At 45.3% G+C, this 12013-nt stretch overlaps 2 protein-coding genes across 3 annotated transcripts; both read right to left on the reverse strand.

Moving 5' to 3' along the window:
• Positions 1591 to 8208, reverse strand: C1H12orf66 (chromosome 1 C12orf66 homolog). Of its 2 annotated transcripts, XM_021385072.1 has the most exons (4): positions 7898 to 8208; positions 5808 to 5881; positions 5593 to 5711; positions 1591 to 4253 (listed from the first exon to the last, which is right to left on the reverse strand). In XM_021385072.1, exons 1-4 carry the CDS (start codon positions 8130 to 8132, stop codon positions 3437 to 3439), a joined length of 1245 nt encoding a protein of 414 aa, XP_021240747.1. In that variant the 5' UTR covers positions 8133 to 8208; the 3' UTR covers positions 1591 to 3436. The 2 variants fall into 2 exon arrangements, with proteins under 2 accessions (XP_021240747.1, XP_021240746.1); XM_021385071.1 differs by having other exon boundaries at positions 5593 to 5881.
• On the reverse strand, positions 8968 to 11927 carry RPL18A (ribosomal protein L18a). Its single transcript, XM_021385073.1, has 5 exons — positions 11780 to 11927; positions 11199 to 11378; positions 10475 to 10604; positions 9305 to 9414; positions 8968 to 9113 (listed from the first exon to the last, which is right to left on the reverse strand). The coding sequence occupies exons 1-5, from the start codon at positions 11795 to 11797 to the stop codon at positions 9021 to 9023; spliced, it is 531 nt and encodes a 176-aa protein (XP_021240748.1). The 5' UTR covers positions 11798 to 11927; the 3' UTR covers positions 8968 to 9020.

Genomic DNA, 12013 nt, shown 5'->3' on the forward strand with positions numbered 1-12013 from the left:
ATGGATAAGTTCTTCCATGCTTGGTGAGCAAATTATACTCTGAAGCATGAAAGCTGTGCTTTTAATATATGATTATCGTATCAACTCTCTGAAGACATTTCAGCTGACAGCTTTGAAGATAAATTTAGCAAGAACTTGAAATAATAGCTCTGCCTCTTGAAGTTTCCCCTCTTTCCTGAGTAGCTGGATATACTACAAAGCCATCAATGTGTTTGGGTTTTTTTTCCTATTTTCTTCCCCAGGAACTAGTTGGCAGTGTCCGCTGCGAATCTGCTCTAGAGAGCTTAGGGATCCATGAGAGCTGGTCACTTTTCAAGAACCACCTTTAAAAAGCTCAGGAGCAGGCAATCCCACTATGCCACAAGTGAAGCAAATGGGCTAGAAGAACAGCTTGGCTGAACAGGGAACACTGCCCGGAACTAGGCTTGAGAAAGGAAATATATGATATCTGGAAGCATGGTCTGTCTCCATAGGGAGAGTATGGAGCTTCGGTTTTCATTTAAAGAGAGAAAATGAGAAAAAAAACAAAGCCCAGCTTGAGTTGCCACTGGCCACTGTGGTGTCAGACAACTAGGCTTTCTCAAGAATCAACCACAATTGGATTGATATTTGGAGTGGAAAGTCAACTAACAAGTATGGAGGAAGAAAAGACAGAGGAATTCAATGCTTATTTTTGCCTCAGTATTTAACAGTACTGACAGACCTTGGGCAGCCTGGCCTCAGAAATGGGGGACTATGACTGGAGGAGCAGTGACTTTCCATCTGTGTATGTAAGAGAACAACTATGTCAGCTCAATGTGCATAACTCCATAGGTCCAGGTGGGGTTCACCCCAGAGTGCTGAAGGAATCAGCAGATGCTACAGCTGGGCACCTCTCAACAATTTACCAAAGGTCATGAAAGTCTGTGGAGGTCCCTGTGGACTGGAAAATCACCAGCATTACACTCATCTACAAAAACGGCACGAGTGAAGACCCAGGAAACTGCAGACCTGTTAATCAGTCCCCGGGAAAGTTGTGGAGAAAATTTTCCTGGGGGATTTTGAAAATCATTTAAAGAACAAAGCTGCTATCGGGCATAGTCAACTTAAGTTCATCAAGGGAAGGTCCTGCTTAGTAGTTTGATCTCCTGTGGATGAAGGCAAGGAAGTGGACATAAACTTTCTGGATTCAGTGAGGCCTTTAATAGTGTCCCTCACAGCGTGCTTCTGGACAAATTCTCCAGCTGTGAGATAATCAGGTTCACACCATGCTGGGTGATGAGCTGGCTCGATGGTGTGGCTTAGTGTTACATCTTGACGGTGGTGTTCCCCAGGGCTCAGTTCTAGGCCCAGTTCTGTACATTTTTGTCAATGATCTGGATGCAGGAGTTGAAAACATCCTTCGCAGGTTTGCTGATGTCCTAGTTAATAATGTAAAACAACTAAGACTCTCATAGTCATCTATCCAGAAAGAGCTGCTTTGCCAAGATGGTTGCTACCTAAAGATTGGAAATAGGTGACTGTATCCATACGATTTTCTCTTCCCAAAGCTACTTCCTTCCCCTTACCATGGATAGCTCGTATCACAGGAAAATACTGCAGAGGCGGACAGGATTTGTGCAACACTTTATTACACTGCTGAATACTGGGAATCCATCCTGGTGACAGCTTCTTCTCTCTTACTCAGGCTGAGGAAGTCAATAGCATGACAATATAACAGGGTCACTATCTGAAAGAGGGAAAGCACGCAAAATACAGTATTGGGAGAGTTTGGAACTTCACTGGGGCAAAAGGACAACAGGAGATGCAAAATGCAACGCTGCTAGAACCAGGTGGTGGTCTGCTGCTGGTGTATTTACAACTTCTTCTGTGGCAAAGAGGAGTCTCTTTAAACTCTTAAGGGTGATACTGAAGCTAGACTAAGACTTCAGGAAAAAGGCAGAAGCACAGCTATTTACAACAGACCAACATCTAATTACAGCAAAACATGGAAGGCTCTCTGGGGCACAAAATGCAAAGCTGGAGCTTACGTTTTGAGAAGAGAACACACTTATGTGACTGTGAAGAAATCAGTATTTGCAGGAGAGGCGAGACAAGCTACCAAAACCCTTTGCAAGAGAGGAAGGTACTCAGTAAAAGCTTAATATCCAAGGGTATCCGTTCTGCTTCAAAGCTTCAACAGTGTTAGCTAAGGATCGAACTTGACTACAACAGCATTGTATGTCAGACCCACATCCTTCCCTCCTGAATTCCCATACAAGGGCCTGTACAACTGCAAAGCTAATGGTCAGAAGAAACACACAGCATAAGCCTGTCAGTCGTGTGTGATGTTGGGAAATAGTGATTCTCAAAATAAATGTAGCACTTGCAGGATAATTGATCAGAAACCATCCTTCTAGGAACCAGATTTGGAAAAAGTAAGTAGTGAAACAGACATTTTTGAAGGCTGAGGAAAACATACTGCAAAGGAATGGAAATCAAAATTCCAGGAGTTGGAATCCAGCTTAATTGTGAAATCATTTAAAACTGAACAGAATAAAAGCAATACACTTCCAAAAAGCTGAAAGTCTATCTAAGTTGGCCCTGACAGCAAAGTGTAAAATAACTCACAAAGGGTAGTTCCTCCTGCATGCTTTTTAAAAACGTAGCTGGACAAAAGCACAATTTGAAAGAGCTTTGCTGCTTTTCCCCGGAGCCATTCCATCTAAACCACCTGCTCAACCTCCTCCAGCCTCAGTCGGAGCCAGTGCTGGTACCGTACACACGTCACAGCACTGCAGGGAATAGCCTACTCCCAGCTCACACTGCAGCTTTATTTGATTGAGTCCGCGTTCTGAAGCAGCTTCATGCTTCACAGCTTGTTCAGAATAAACTGTTGCTTAACAGACAGTATGAGTTCTCAACTATAATTTTAAACCATTTCAAAAGTGTTTTAATTAGTGAGCTCTTTTGTGATTCATGTATCTTATTTATTTTAAATGTGCTCTCGAAGATTCACGCATTTCAATATTCCCTTCCATCAGCGTACAGTTCCCAGAAGTAATTCCTGTCAGGCAGTTTTTTGGTTTTCTGAAAATATACATCTTCCACCTTCATCACATTTTCAGTAAACTCTATAGATCAGACTACAATAAAGTGCATATATTCTTTTGTTATACAGGCAACTAAGTTGTGGACTGAAAAAATAAATCATACTGCAAATTGAAAATTACACACACACAAAAAAACCCCTTTCACTGTTGCCGTTTAGCACCCCAGTTAAGTTATCCCACTGAACACTGCCAAAAATATTTTTCCCCAAGAGTCTGTCAGCTTTTTTTTTTTTTAACTGAACTTATGTCATTAAAAATAATGGTTCCTTTTTAATTAGATGATGACAATTGCGAGTTTATGTAATCCTTGAAACTGCAGTTACCGCAAGGCTTGCAGTCTGCCTCGACAACTTGTGTTACGTATTCTACCCTTTGGATCCAGGCTTCAAACTTGCAAAAGCTTTGGAGTTCTTAAGGGAATGTGAAATTTCATTGAGAAAAGAAATAAAATGAGAATCCCTTTCTGACTTCTTGGACTCAAAAATAACTACAATGGTAAAATGGGGTTCGGGGCGAGTCAGGAAATACGTGCTTTGGACTTTGTCATCGTAGAAGTGAACAACCTTCTCCAAACTGTTGAGGTCAGAGGTTCTGTCAGTCATAATCATGATCACGTTGGGCCAGTGCATAACTGGCCTGTCACTGGGCAGAGACACCACTGCGGGATACTGATCCACTCCTTTGGGAGCTTCCCTGTAAGAGTGGGGATGATGATAACCGTGTCCTTGAAAACTCTCCGATCCACGATTGTCAAAGATTAAGGAAACATTGACAGCGTCGTATTTCCGAATAAAACTGGAAATTTTCCCAAAGTAATCGGGATTTGTTTTAGCAGTCAGAGTTTTCATTTCAGACGCGGTCGTTTGTCGGCTAAGGGCCTCGTGAAAATAAAAGCTAAACTTGGCAAGGAGAATGTTTTTGAGTTTCACCAGCCAGAGGAAGAGGTGCGGAGGTTGTACAGCTTTCTGAGACTGCCCCCCAAACAGATGCTTCTTGGTCTCCCGTTGCTTTTCAAAGATTTGGCCCCAAGTCTGTAGCTTTGTGTGAGCACTGTGCAAGTTGACCAGGGATGGAAGGAATTTCCACTCTGAGATCTGAGCCTGAGCCTTTAAGAGATGCGCAAGCACATCTACTTCCAGTTGGAAACTGCTTTCAAGAGGACTGAGGATTGGATGATGAAATCTGGAAAACACAATGTTATTCAAGACATGAGAAATGCTATACACAACACTGAAGTTATCAGCTAGTACTCATCAATTCACAGACAGAACACAATGTCAAAGCAGGCTGAAGTGTAAGCCAAAAAATCATCTTGTTAATTTAAGAACTCCGACTTTAGCATAACTAGGACAAACATTTTAATGAATATACAGCATACCTACAGTCTATATTCACCCACAAGCTACTACAGCACCATTTCTCTTTAAATTCAAGTGGTTTTGTTTCAATTTTAAATCTCTTCTGGTGGTGATATGTCTTGATAGTTGCAAATAGTACTAAGATATTAAGCTTAAATAAAGTTATCTTACATTAAAAATTCACTGCTCATGTAGGGAAGCTATGAGGAAACCAAACTGAGCTTTTTTCCTTTCCTTTTTAATTTACAATAAAACCGTGATGGGAAATTAATCAATAGAATTGCAATTAACTGTATTTACTATTGAACCTAGTCTCACATTTTCAAGTCGGTGTGCCAGGAGCAATGAAGAGGAAAAACATTCAGCAGGATCTTGTACCTTCACAACAAAGGATGCTCTAACTATCAGCATCTCCCTCTCTAAAAATTCAGGACAAGATCAGCTCTCAGTTTAACAGATGCTATGAAAATTTCATCCACAAGGTAGAAGTGCCAAAGCACATCTTATTCACTACAGTGATTGTACCACTAGAACAAGTCTCAATGAAATTGAACTTTAATAGACCTATTTCATAGCTTTCCCTTCTCCTCCCACCTTTTCTCTGTTTTATCTTAACTTCACAGAGGGGACACAAAAAACACAACTCAGATCCAGTCCACCTCCTTCTCTTGTGCTCCTTCTGCTAGGTCCGGCAGCTCTCAAAAGAACTGATAATAGAACACCATAAAACCCTTCCAGAAGGATCAAACAGAACAATAATAGTCTATATTAAAAACTAATAATATTGTGAAAATAATCTGAAAGTTGCCCAGATACAGGCACGTGAAGTCTAACGCATGGCTTTAGAATATATGTCTGCTCAATTCTAAGTTTAACACTCAAATCAGCACACAGATATCTGAATTAAGGAATAGGGAAGATGGCTGCTATAATGTAATGAATAGAATTTTCTGGGTTTTTTTTTTTTTTTTGAGAAGTCTTATTTTGAGCCCTCAGCTCAAGGGGGGACACTGCTCACCAACATTCACTTCATGCATGAATTCATACAAGGGGCTGTGCTTCTCAGCAATCAAAAGACAGCAAAATCTTCAGGCTTTCAGCCTTAATATAATTTATTATAGATCATACACCCGAGCACTTACTGCCAGCAAATAAGCACTGACCTTGAGCTATATTTCTTTAAGATGGATTCCAAAATGTTTACCAGTTCCTCAGAGTTAATGAACTTTTGGGTGCTGAGCGTGTACATTTTTTCATAGAAGTCAGCAATTTCCATCCGAGCCTGAACAAAAAAACAGAGCTGTTCAGACAGGTGAGAAAGCAGCTCTTCCAAGTGAGGAGCTGTTCCTCCTAGAGCATTGCGACCCGTCGCCACCACCTTCTTCAGCTCATTATGCAGAGATGTGTAGATGGTTCGGATGGAGTCCTTTCGGCTGAAGAATGACTGACCACCTGTTCAGATAAATATGGAGGTATTACCAAATTCCAGGGAGAGCAAAGAAGACAGCAATACTGGAAAACAAAACCATGTTTGTTTTTCCCCAGGTGTTCCTAAGGGTTATTCGATCACAGGATTTTTCAAGAACTAAGTTTCAGCCTATTATTTTGCAAGTATGAATTACACACAGACTTCTGCACACTACGTAATCTGATGCAAGCTGTGCCTGCCCTAATTCATATTTCAGCAGCCAATGACTGCTGCAGAATTTCTTCAAATCCTTCACATCTGTGTTAGCTATGGTACGGGCTTTTTAACAGCATGGGTTTAGTTAACTTTGCTACTGTGATACGTGACCTAGAAATACTGTTATCTGCAGAAGTCACGAGTCAACATGAGGTTTGAATAGGCTCCACCACTGTTAATAACTCTAGAACTTTTATGAAAAGTTAACAACACCTCTTCAAACATGGAACACTCAGGCTTGCAAAGCAACCTTTACATGGGACCCATGTGATATCTGTGTGTACAAACCAAATGTTTCCAGTCCCCACACTATCTTAACAAAAAACAGAATTCAAAGGGAAAACAACCCATTTATCTCAGTGGGACCACGGTGCAGGTTAATCCATAACTAAAACTGAAAAAAAAAAAAAAAAAAGTCAACGATTCCCTCTACTTGCTTGATATTATGATGACTTTAAAATTAAAAAAAAAAAAAGTCATCGTGAAAAGGTTTGGGTTGGAAGGGACCTTAAAGATCAGCTGGTTCCAACCGCACCACCATCAGGGATACGGACAAAAGATATTCCACTTTGATGTTACCAAAAGACTGTACAAATGTACTAGTCTTATTTCATTATTTCCATTTCCAGATAGCTTTATGTGCTGCTGTGGCACTCCTGAGCTGCAGCAGAGCAAGAATCACAAAGAATGAACCTGCAGAACTTCTTTTAAAGAGACTTCAGGTACCACTTTGAAGCTGCTTGTAACTTTCGTAGCGGCATATAGTCCTTCTCACATCTATTTTACACACATAATGTTCGAAAGTTTCATTAGCAGTTTGTAGCAGAAAAGCAGAGAATTGGTTATCATGGAAAAATAGCTCCGAGACAAGAGTTGTCCTCAGGTCATGGCAGGGGAACAGTCACCTACTGCTGCTGTTCATGAAGTATGCAAATAAATATAACTATGTCCCTTACACTGCCAATTTTGTTCTTTCTGCAAGAACCAAAAGCACTTTTTAAAGTCTGCCTTACAGGTAGCTTTTTTCCCTCTGTAATAAAATAGTTCAAAGTCACCACTTCAACATAAACACCACAGCAAAGTTTTCTTGCTACTTTACTGCTTTATATGGCAGACTCACATCCCTTGACTCAATTTCCATGCCCATCTCCAGTTTAAAAAGAAAACAAGCAGCTCTGCTCAGAGGGCAGCACGACGGCTTGTCCTGTGTTTCAGTTTTTTGTATTCACAGATCATAGGACTGAGAATAGCAGCTAAGCTATTAGCTTATTATTATTAATAGCAGCTAAGATTGTGGCCAAAGCTTCCTGAGATTTTGCAGCATCTACATATTTTTAGGAGGCAGTCTCCAGCCCCAGCTACTTACACGTGTACTGACACACATGCTGTTCTAGTTTTAGGGCCTGGAGCTACCACATGAAAGAAGCTTCAGCGACCCCACTGAATTCACCTCTGCCAGAATCGCAGCCAAAGCATCCCCGCGCAAAAACAGAGCTGGCTACAGCTCGGGAACAGCAACCAGGCTGCTTACTCCCCGGCGCAGAGCCGGGAGGAGCGGCTGAGCCAGCCGCGTGGCACCTGCGCTCCCATCGCATCCCTCGGGGTAACGCGAACGTCAGAGCGCACGGACGGCGCGGACGCAGCGCTCGCGTTCCACGCGCGCGCTCCCGCGCTTCCCGGTGCGGCGACACCTGCCGCAGGCCCGCCCGCTTTCCCCCGACAGCGTGACCCGGAGCAACCCGGCGGCCCGCTCGGACCGCGGCGGGGCCCGAGGGCAGCGGTACCTAGCTTCTGGCCCAGGAAGGTCATGCTGTGGTAGGCCTTCTCGGCGGCGGCCAGGTGCGCCAGCCCCGCCAGCAGGGCCAGCCAGCTGGCCCCCGCGCTCTTGTTGGCCTCACGTTCCTTCTCCACGTTGTCCTTGGCCTTATCGTACGAGAAGATGCCCAGGTGGGAGAAGAAAGTCTCTAGCACCGCCTGCTCCACCGGCACGGGCGCGCCCAGGGGGATCGACTCCCCCATCCCGCCGCCGCTTCCGGGTTCCGCTCCCAGCCGAACGAGGAGACCAGCTCGCGCCCCCGCCCCCGGAAGTCCCCGTCACGTGACGCGGGAGACTCGCGGTCACGTGAGGTGCTAGGGCCCACGCGGCGCGGAGCATGCCGGGAGCGGGCGGTGGTGCTCGGCGTCACCGATCTTCGGCGGCACGCTGCGCAAGGAAACTAGGAGCGCACAGAGCACGGGATCTCCATTCTAGTTCTTTTCTCTGAAACTTAAGTCCGCAGCCCACTTCCACGCTACACTGTTCTTTCCATTAAGCACCCAAATACCAGGGCTTCCGGGACACGTTAGCTTGGTCCTTATGCACCAGTCCTGCACGACCCTCCACCTCGTACAGACACACAGCATCCTAGCCCTGCAGTCTGACATTGCTGCAGCCATTTTAGGGATTGGGAGTTGCTCAACCGATTGAAAAGGAGAATTAATTTAAGCTTCAGACAGATCGACTCCACGAACAGACTGAGCATGGAAGAACAAGCACGGCACAAAGCAGAGCTGTGACATCCGAGGCCATGGAAAGGGGGCTGCTGCGGCAACCTTGGCTGTTCCAGCTCCTGGGGAACATCAGACCTCCATCCCCCCACCTCCTTCTACTGAAATTAGTAGGTACTTCTCTCTGGATTGAGCTGCAGAGCTCCTCTCGCTGTCCCAGAACAGCAACATTCCCAACCTCCTCTGGCTGGCATTTTTCCTACACTCTGCAACTGGGCTGCAGATAACATGCAGAAAATCAGATAGGAACAGGAGCTTCCTGTTCCTAATGGGTAACGGAGACAGAGTTTACAAAGAAAACCAGGAGTGAAAGGTTCAGACAGACCTTTATTACACTGAGTTGACAGCACATTTTTGTACTTAGAAGAATGTATTTGGTCTCTTGGTGGTGAAACGTGGTTTGTGCTGACGACGCAGAACTCTGTGCGGCAGAGGGAACTTGATTTTAGAATCCTGCAAGAAAAATATTTGTGTTGAGATATTAGACCACTACTCCTATCCACTTTGCAAGACCGAAAAGATGCACTAGGTTTGTGATTCTTTTTGAACAAGATGTCCATTAAAGGCACGTTTCCTGTAATATAATCTCCCTCCCTCCAGCCTCCTGTCAGCCTGGGACCCAGCAGGCACCGCACTTGACTTACGTGGAACTGCTTGACCGCTGGCCTACGGCACTTGCTAGCAGCAATCTGCTCCACTTTCATTATCTGAATGGAGTGAGCACGGGCACGGTGACGGGCTCCCATATCACGGTCTGCAACGAGAGAACTCAAAACTCAACTTCTCCAAAAGAATGCAGTCTTATTCTTGCCTGATTTCAAGATACGCACTTACTGAAATAATCTAGATGGGATTTATTTGTTTATTTCTTAAAACAAGCAGGCTGATTCGGAATCAACACTGAAATTTTATTAATGGAAAAATGTTTCTTAAAATTCCTAAATGATACAGACAGGAACTGATACTTAGCCCACATAAACAGGCTTACAGGAGCAATCTGTCCATATACAGACTATCTGAAAACACCCTACAGTAGACACACACTGCCTTTAAATCACATCCATAGTTAACTTCACAAGATATGCCAAAATACTGGGCTTACAGCTCTCCAGATGAAGATGCAACATACCTATTTAGAACTTAACCTACAAAAAGCTCCAAGTCATTGTGTTATGACAAACTTCTCAGATCACTTAAGCAGTCTTCCAGTACATTAATTAACAGGAAATATCCTGTTAAGTTAATGTAGAACCTCAAGTTTCACTTCCAAGAGCACTTCAGCTCTTGAAAGGCGACAAGATACATATAATATTTGCACACATGACAAGAACATCATTACGATGAACAACATTCTTTGGGTTTTTGTGTGCATTCTGTACCATTTGATTCAACTATCAACAGAATCAACTATACAAACAGCCTACCCCTCGAGTACTTTACATAACAGGAATTGAGATGATGTAATCTGAAATATTCCCTCAACAAGGAGATTCTGAAACATTATATATAGTACAATAAACACCTAGAGCACCTTTAAGGCTATGAAACTCGGCCTATATAGCAGAACTCATTACCACAACTACTCAAAGTCATATACTGATCAAGTGGAAATATTTCCATCTAGAGAAAGCATATTATGAGTGCGAGATCACATCTACAGACTTCTCCAGCAACTTCCTGATTTAGTTTCCTAGAGTTTGATTTTTTTTTCCTCATGGCTTAAGACAGCATTCGTACCTAGACTTTACGCACAGTTTGAGATTCAAGCTTAAGCTTACATACAGGTTCTATCTCAAACACTTATACAAACTTACAGCACTGAGTGACAGCACCAGCAGTGGTCAAGTCCCTGTACTCTCTGTACATGTTGTGAGTTCCACTACGAGAATCGTAGCGCAGCCAAATACCAAAATTTTTTACCCGCAGAGGGGTCTTCTCATACACCTGGAATTAGACAAGGGGACAAAAGAAGTTAAATACATCATCAGTATTTCAGCAGGTTAACTACACTGAAGCGCTAACAAAAGCACTGTGGAAAGTTTTACTGCACTAAAAAAAAAAAAATTGTCTCTCCCCTCCCACACACCAACATAGCTGCATTCAAACTGATAATTCTCGGTGAAAATACTCAAATTTAGCTTTACATCCCTATGTAAATAAATAGAAAAGGACAACTTATAAGTAATAAGATACGTAAGTATATATTTTCCAAGGATTATGAAGGCCTACATAACTCTTAAGAGGCATAAGCCCAACGAAATGAGTGTAAGACCCAGAAAACAGCACTGAGTACACCAGTGACTTAAGTCATCATAGCTCCAGAAAGTTGTTTTTTTTTTTTAATCTGTTTGTTGTTTTCTAAGCTCCTTGGGCATATACTGCCACTGTGAAAAGCGGAATGTGTTGATCAACTCGACAGCAATGGAATGTTAAGCTTAACTTCACTCCTAGTGGCAGTACTTCAAGTAACTTTATCCTACGTATACCAGCAGGAATTCGTTCAAAACCACCCAAATTATCGGGTTTGCCATCCCCCACCTGGCCACAGTACACAATCTCTCCAGAAGATTTTTTCATTTTCTTCAACTGAGACACGAAGTACCAGAACCGGGACTTGGCGACAACGTGGTTCGGAGCGAAGATCCGCATCCGGTAGAGCGGAGGAGTCCTGCATTTCGGCGTGGGCAGACAGCGCCCGACCACCTTGTACTCCCGCAGCTGGAGAGAGACGAAAGACAGCAGTGTGAGTCGCGGCGCAGCGGCTGAGGAGCGAACCCCCGGCAGCCCGGCCGCGGGGCGGGCGTCTCGGCGAGGAGCCGCACCGAGCCGGACCTCCCAGCGCCCGAGGAGAAGCCGATCTCCGGGAGCCCGGCAGCGCCGCCCGCCGGCCCGGCCGATGGCGGAGCCCGCTCCTCTGTGGCGCGGCCTCCTCACGCGCCGTGGGGGAGCACCGCCGCCATATTGGCCGCTCGCCTCCGCGCGTAGCCGAGCCGGGCGGCCCTGGCGCGCGGAGACCGCTCTCGAGGGCCGCGAGCCCTCGCCGCCGCACTCCCAGCGCCCGGCCTCAGGCCGGCCGCGGGACACGGCCGCGATCCGAGCGCACCGCGGCCCTCACTCACGGTGCCCGACGCCTTCATGCTGCCGCCGCCGCCGCCCGCAGGAAAGGAAAGGCCGCACGCGCGGCCCGCTCACGTCACCCGCCCGCCGCGGCACCGCCCGCCGCCGTCCTGCCCGCCCATTGGCCCGCGGCGCAGCGCGGTTGGGTGAGGCGGCTGTCAGTCTGCGCCCGCGACGGCTGGCTCCGGCTTCCGGGCCGCGGCGTCCGCGTGGCCGCGGGAGGAGGCCTCGCCGCC

Source organism: Numida meleagris, chromosome 1, assembly GCF_002078875.1.
Source record: "Numida meleagris isolate 19003 breed g44 Domestic line chromosome 1, NumMel1.0, whole genome shotgun sequence".
In the NCBI taxonomy this organism is placed as follows: Eukaryota; Metazoa; Chordata; class Aves; order Galliformes; family Numididae; genus Numida; species Numida meleagris.

What these genes read in the sequence shown, in the direction of transcription:
- C1H12orf66 (XM_021385071.1), bottom strand. Translation starts at nt 8,132, where the DNA reads ATGGGGGAGTCGATCCCCCTGGGCGCGCCCGTGCCGGTGGAGCAGGCG. An exon ending in CTTCCTGGGCCAGAAGCTAG is followed by an intron (nt 5,882 to 7,897) that starts GTACCGCTGCCC and finishes TTATCTGAACAG; the next exon opens with GTGGTCAGTCATTCTTCAGC. An exon ending in TTAAAGAAATATAGCTCAAG is followed by an intron (nt 4,254 to 5,592) that starts GTCAGTGCTTAT and finishes TGTGTTTTCCAG; the next exon opens with ATTTCATCATCCAATCCTCA.
- RPL18A (XM_021385073.1), bottom strand. An exon ending in AGATTGTGTACTGTGGCCAG is followed by an intron (nt 10,605 to 11,198) that starts GTGGGGGATGGC and finishes GTCTAATTCCAG; the next exon opens with GTGTATGAGAAGACCCCTCT. An exon ending in TGGTGCTGTCACTCAGTGCT is followed by an intron (nt 9,415 to 10,474) that starts GTAAGTTTGTAT and finishes CTCTCGTTGCAG; the next exon opens with ACCGTGATATGGGAGCCCGT.